Genomic DNA, 6,000 nt, shown 5'->3' with positions numbered 1-6,000 from the left:
CTCTTCAAACTTTCAAACCACCATTCAAATCATTTTTGGATGGGTCCATCTATCATTCCACAAAAAATCACTGTCCTATCAGTTGACTCTTCCCTTCTGCAAACAAGGGCAAAGTTACATGTGGCAGCATCCAGGCTATAAAAAGTGCATTTCAGAAATTTGAAAGTTACTGTGATTATAATGGCCCCATGACTTGATACAGAAACTGACCTTCATACCAGTTTCCATTATCTGAGAGCTCAGCAGCACCCATTTCAACAATCTACACTTTAAAGTAAAAAAAACAGCCTCTAATCTTTTCTTCAAAACTGGCACTTTTGTACTGACTCAGGTGCACTCTACCACCTACATCTTGTTTTTCAATACTGTTCAATTTTTATGTATGGTAATTTGAAAAGATAGATGTAACAATGCGATCAGATCACAGAATCACCAAACAGATAATAATAGTGAATAAAAATGAAACAAGTAATTGAGAATTTGGTTGTGAGCAGATGTCCGTGGATGAGTACTGTGGCAACTGACATCCTGTTTTGCAGCAACAGCAGACTTACATAAAGAAATTGTACTGTCAATCTGGTGCTCGGAAATATTCAAAGCTAAAAAGTAGTGTTCAGTTCTACACAAAGCCTTACCTGAACATTTCCAGCATCGCAAGAATAAAGGGTTGCAATCACAGCAGTTTATTCCTTAGGCAGATTTTAATCAAAATAAATATTATCTACATCTTATATAGTGTGTCTACAAATGTAAAAACTGTTGCAACTGTTAATTCTGTTGTATTTTAAATATGTTCAACACATGGGATCATAGATTCACTGGAAAAATAGTACATACAATCTTAAAACAGTATTCATCAACAGTAATGACTCAATTAATTAACAAACAGTACTATAGAAAGAGCCATATTTTACAAGCTCTTTGAGACAGAAATGCAAAAAAATTCAATTCTAATTTTGCAACAGTTAGTTTTTAGTACTTGACCAATATTCGGCACCTTTTTCTCTATGGACAACTCCACTGTTTTCAAGAGCTGCCTGATGACAACGTTTTTTACACTCCATTAATCTGGAACATACCACAAAATTCTATAATCAATTCAGATATCACAATTCAAAAAATGTAACAATTTTGGAAATTCCTGGATGGATCTTCAATAATTAGTCTTGCCATGGTCATGGGAGTGTGCATTTAAGTGTCTGTGTGGTTGTACCAGTGAATGCGCATTCTACTACAGGAAAAAAACCTAGAGTGCAAAAGCTAGTATGAATGCTGTTTTCTGTTGTGTGTTTCTGTGCATAATCAGCTATAGGTGAACAATTAGCAAATAAATTTGTAGTAGATGGATATTTTACTTTCTGTTGTTAAATAAATTAATGATACAATGTGACAAATATGGTACAACTTGTCATTATATAAGGAAATCATGTTAGTGTTTGACATGAAGGTAAGGTTTTAGAGTAAAAAAACAACAGTCATGTAGTTAGATACTGAAAAGTGGCAGACATCGAATCCAACAAATAAATGTTGATATTTCTATGAAATATAGCATGTAATAAGGACATTAATGGAAGAAGTGTAAATACTATAGCAACTCCAAGAAAAGTGTCTGCAAAACATCACACACATCACACACTTAGAACATAAAAATAAACTGTGAACACAGTTACTAACTTTTGTAAATCTGACCACAACTTCATCTGACGAGTGTGGTTAGTTTGATGCTCCTTGACCGTTCGTTGTTCTTCTTTGAGCTGGCGACTCAATTTTTCTTGTTCGTTTATCAAGTTTGTTAACTTTTCTCTATAAAGTAGAAGGAAGAGAATTATTGCATGAATTGAAAAAAAAAAAAAAAAATGCAGTTTAGGAGTTAACGAAACCACTCACTGGATAGCAGAAGAGTTAAGTCATTGGCAGGCAAACGCAAAAGAGAATGAATATCACACATGCACATACATGCGCACGCACACGCGCACGTGCACATGCACACGCATACGCACACATACACGCACACGCACACACCTGTGCACCTATGCTTATGCTTTTTGTCCAGCCAACACAATGTAGGTGCACAAATGTATGTGTGGGGGTTGAGGGGGGCACCCACTCTGAGTTCGTCCAAGGATTTAAGCTAGCAAAGTTTAACACTTACACTACTCAGTGAGTGGTCTCCTTTACTGATAAAATTATTTACATTCTGCCACAACTTTCCTACTACATTAATGCAAAAGTTTGTGTATTTTTCATTATACATCATACCTCATGGACTTATTTTTATCTGCTGGAGTGCTGCTTACATAAAGCTGAATTTCCTCTGATACCATTTCGAGTTTTACTTTTGTCATGTTGCACTGTGCCTCTAAAAGAGCAATCTGTGATTCTCTAGAATTTATTTCATCTTTCAGTGCTCGTACTTCCTGCAAAATAAATGACTATGAAGACCAAAAGCAGGGAATAGCTGGAAATTTATTTGCTTCAAATAAATAATTTATTTTAGCCTGCGCTAGAACAAAAATAAATAAATAAATTTACTTCAAAACACCAAGTTCAAAAAGTAGTTCATTTATTTGCTGAAGATAAATTCTTAAAACATTTCCTTTATTTCTACACTAAAACACTGTAATGTTCAGCAGTTCAACTGCCAGTGTTATGATGGGCATGAATAAAACACATTTTAAAAAAAGAGACAAATTTTAGCTACAGCATAAAACAAACTGCATTACATGTGGAGGGGGGTGCGGGGAGGGGGGAGGGGAGAGAGAGGACGAGGAGAGACAGGTTAAAGAAACAAGAATAGGTAATAATCAAATTCATGAAATCTACAATTTTAACAATATAGTGCACAGGACAGTTGTTAACAGCATGTCCAAAACTGAACTTACTTTGTGTTCTTGAGCAAAAATGTCATAAACATGGGGCAATATTTAAGTAACACTGGAGTGTGTGATATTGATTCTAATTATGAGTGAAAAATTGTGTTGAATTTCATTGGTATCCAATGTCAGGCAAGCCAACAATTTTGCTAGACCAGAAACATTTAACCTACCGTAGTCATAATAAGTGTGCAACTAAACTGTTTAAAAATATCTTTTTAGTGACATTGACTGTTGATAAAAACTTTTTTATTTTGAAAATAAAACTATTCAACCACTGATGGGAGCCAACTGTGACTTTGTTTTTGAATATAAGTTGTGACTGCTAAGGAATTGTTAAGATCCCCTGACACTGCAGAACCTCCACAATAATGTCTAGTAGTAGGCGGAACACTTTTTTCAAGTATATTTTGGTTAACACTGATAGTCACATGATGGTCCTTTGATGGAAAGAAGATCCTACCCCTCTCTCTGGGCTTGTTCTCCCCACACTAATTCACTGTTTGTGTTTTGCATAACTGTTGAGTGTTTACTTTTATTGTTAGATTTTGTTGTACTGTTCCTTGTTATGTTTTTCTGTCACTTACTAAAACAAAAATAATCTAATAAAAGGAAAACAAATATGCTGTCAGATAATAATACTCAAATTGTCCAACATAACACCAAAGAAAACACCAGATCGGTGTATCAAATAAAATATTTTTTCTTTTCCCCCCCTTGCATCTCTTAATATGTCACAAAGGTAAAAGTAAAATTAACACTCAATTTTCAGTGCATTAGTCATAACTGACATCTCACTGAACCAGAAATACATACGGAAAATATGGCAAAGAGTTACACAGGAAACAGCTTAAATGGCGAATGTCCCAAACAGTACTTCGTGAAACTTTAAACTGCCACAATATGACTATAATTTCATAAAAAAGCACAAATCAATGACCAAAGCTAGTGAAAATAATTACACCAGCCACTCTGGCAAAACTGGTAATGATATCAAAAGTAGACAAGTAGCTATCGAGAACTCACTACTGGCAAAGTTCGAAGGGACAGCAAACAGAATATTCCACAAACACCCTTTACTTTCTTCTGCTTGAAGTAAGACATGTCCTAAACCATGTCTTTCCTGTATTTTTGATTGACAGAGGTTTAGAAATTTCAAAGCATCATAAGATACCCCAAGGTAACTTTCTTACACAACATTTGATCTTTTTCTTCTGAGTTGTCTATTTTACTGTAAGCCTGTTATACACATCCATGGCCTGAAGAGCAGAACTATAGAGGTACTTCTGTTGATAAAAATATATTATGAAATATATGGACAGAGCCAGGTTACAGATTCAAAATTGGTGCACCAGGTCAACCATAGCCCATTCTTGCAAACTAATTGTATGTCATGTTATTCTCCGGTAAAGTTGTGAAATACCTTTCAACAAAACTAATGCAAGCAAACAGAAACAACAGTTTTTGTTAAAATTTACTGTGTATTTAGAGATGTAGAGGCTAATCTTCATCTTTCATTACAATTTGGTAGTTTATAGAGAGCAGGGCTCACTGGTATGTTTGTCTTATGAACTGAGACACTTTACAGTGTACAATACAATATTTGCATATTACACTGGTTTGCAAGATTAATATACAACAACTGTGTTTTGTGATGTAAATCACACATAGTTGTAATCAGTTAACTAAAAATGAAAGCCATTAAATGGGAAAATATGGATGATATGATCCTGTGATCAAGCAAGCACAACAATAGGCAATAGAGTAGTACATATGGATTCAAAATAGAACATCAAGTGTCAAAAGTACACTGCATAGATCAGCTCCAAAGATCAACATGTAATGAAAAACTAAGAATATGTGTTACGGTTATGCTTAAAATTGTATCTTAGAACTCATCCTACTTACAAACTGATGTCACATAAATCGGGACTGTTTTCATACCTGTTCAATTTTTGCTGTAGTGCTCTCCAGACCAGCAGCTGTTGAATCATATATCTGCTTCTTTTGCTCATATTCTGTTGTTACTTCCTGACATTGTTCTCGTAACGGTCGTAATTCTGGCAAATATACAGAACGAAATAAAGTTAACACTATGCAGAATGAGTAATTCTGTCGGAGTTGGGAGCTGACTTAATAAGGTAAAAATATTATCACAAGCATTTTGGAATATATTATGGATATCAATCCTTAAGAGAACAGGTTCATTCCTTCAAATCAGATAACAATATATAAATAGAGGGAGTGAGACGACACGTTTTCTCTCAGCTTTAGTTCTTGGTGATATATTCCTCACTTGATGATAGCCAGGAAAATTTCCTTAAACAGACATTTCTCAAAAGAAGACTCCTCTCAATATTTTAAAATTCAGCTGCAAAAACATAAGCCCTTATGTTGAATTCATCTGAACAGTGGACATCCTCAATAATAGACATGGACACTGAAATGTATCCCCCAGCAACAATTACAACTTCCACATAACAGATAGCATGAAAGAAAAAGACAGTTGTAAATTAAACAAAAACAATCATTATCATGCATTTGAAGGGTTTGTTAGTTAAAGTGCATACTGTTTCTGTCTACAAGTGAGAGCACTCGTGCACTTTAATGCTAAATCCTAATTGGTTAACACTGAATGAAAAGGTTGAGATCATCAATGTTTATGAAATGGAAAAGCTTAGTGTTAGAAATATGGCCATGAGGTTTGCTGTTGGAAAAACAAAGATCAGTGACATTTTAAGAAAAGAAAAGAAAAGAATATTACATAATCATGAACTAGAAATGATAATCTTACCAGTAAATGCAGTTTTTGCAACACAACAGGCTTAACAGTTGAGAATTTGACTTCAGAATGGTTCTGCCACGCTCACAGCAATAATTTGCCCGCTAGTGGACCTCAGATCTACAATAAAGCACTCGCAACTGCCAAGGAGTTAGTATTTCACGTATTTTAGTATTTGTAGGCTGGCTTGAGAATTTTAGGAGTAGACATCATATCACCTCTTTTCTAATCATGTCTGGTGAATCCAGTTCATCTGATGAAAAAATTGTGTCAAAAGATGGTAACAGAAATTTGTGAGTGTTAAGAAGAAAGAAAAATTTTTAACTGTGATGAGTGTGGCCTTTT

At 34.7% G+C, this 6,000-nt stretch overlaps 1 protein-coding gene across 1 annotated transcript in view; it reads right to left on the bottom strand.

Annotated features, from left to right (window-relative positions):
• Positions 1–713: 713 nt before the first annotated feature.
• Positions 714–6,000, bottom strand: part of LOC126458239 (intraflagellar transport protein 81 homolog) — a 111,039-nt gene continuing 105,752 nt past the window's right edge. Inside the window, exons 10-13 of the mRNA XM_050095139.1 lie at positions 4,818–4,933; positions 2,260–2,417; positions 1,675–1,803; positions 714–1,068 (exon numbers count right to left, since the gene is read on the bottom strand). Of these exons, the coding sequence (XP_049951096.1) occupies positions 966–1,068; positions 1,675–1,803; positions 2,260–2,417; positions 4,818–4,933 (506 nt within the window). The 3' untranslated portion in view covers positions 714–965. The remainder of the gene's footprint in view (positions 1,069–1,674; positions 1,804–2,259; positions 2,418–4,817; positions 4,934–6,000) is intronic.

The sequence above is a fragment of the Schistocerca serialis genome, chromosome 2, assembly GCF_023864345.2.
Source record: "Schistocerca serialis cubense isolate TAMUIC-IGC-003099 chromosome 2, iqSchSeri2.2, whole genome shotgun sequence".
Lineage (NCBI taxonomy): Eukaryota > Metazoa > Arthropoda > Insecta > Orthoptera > Acrididae > Schistocerca > Schistocerca serialis.
This window is presented reverse-complemented; position numbering and strand designations above follow the sequence as displayed.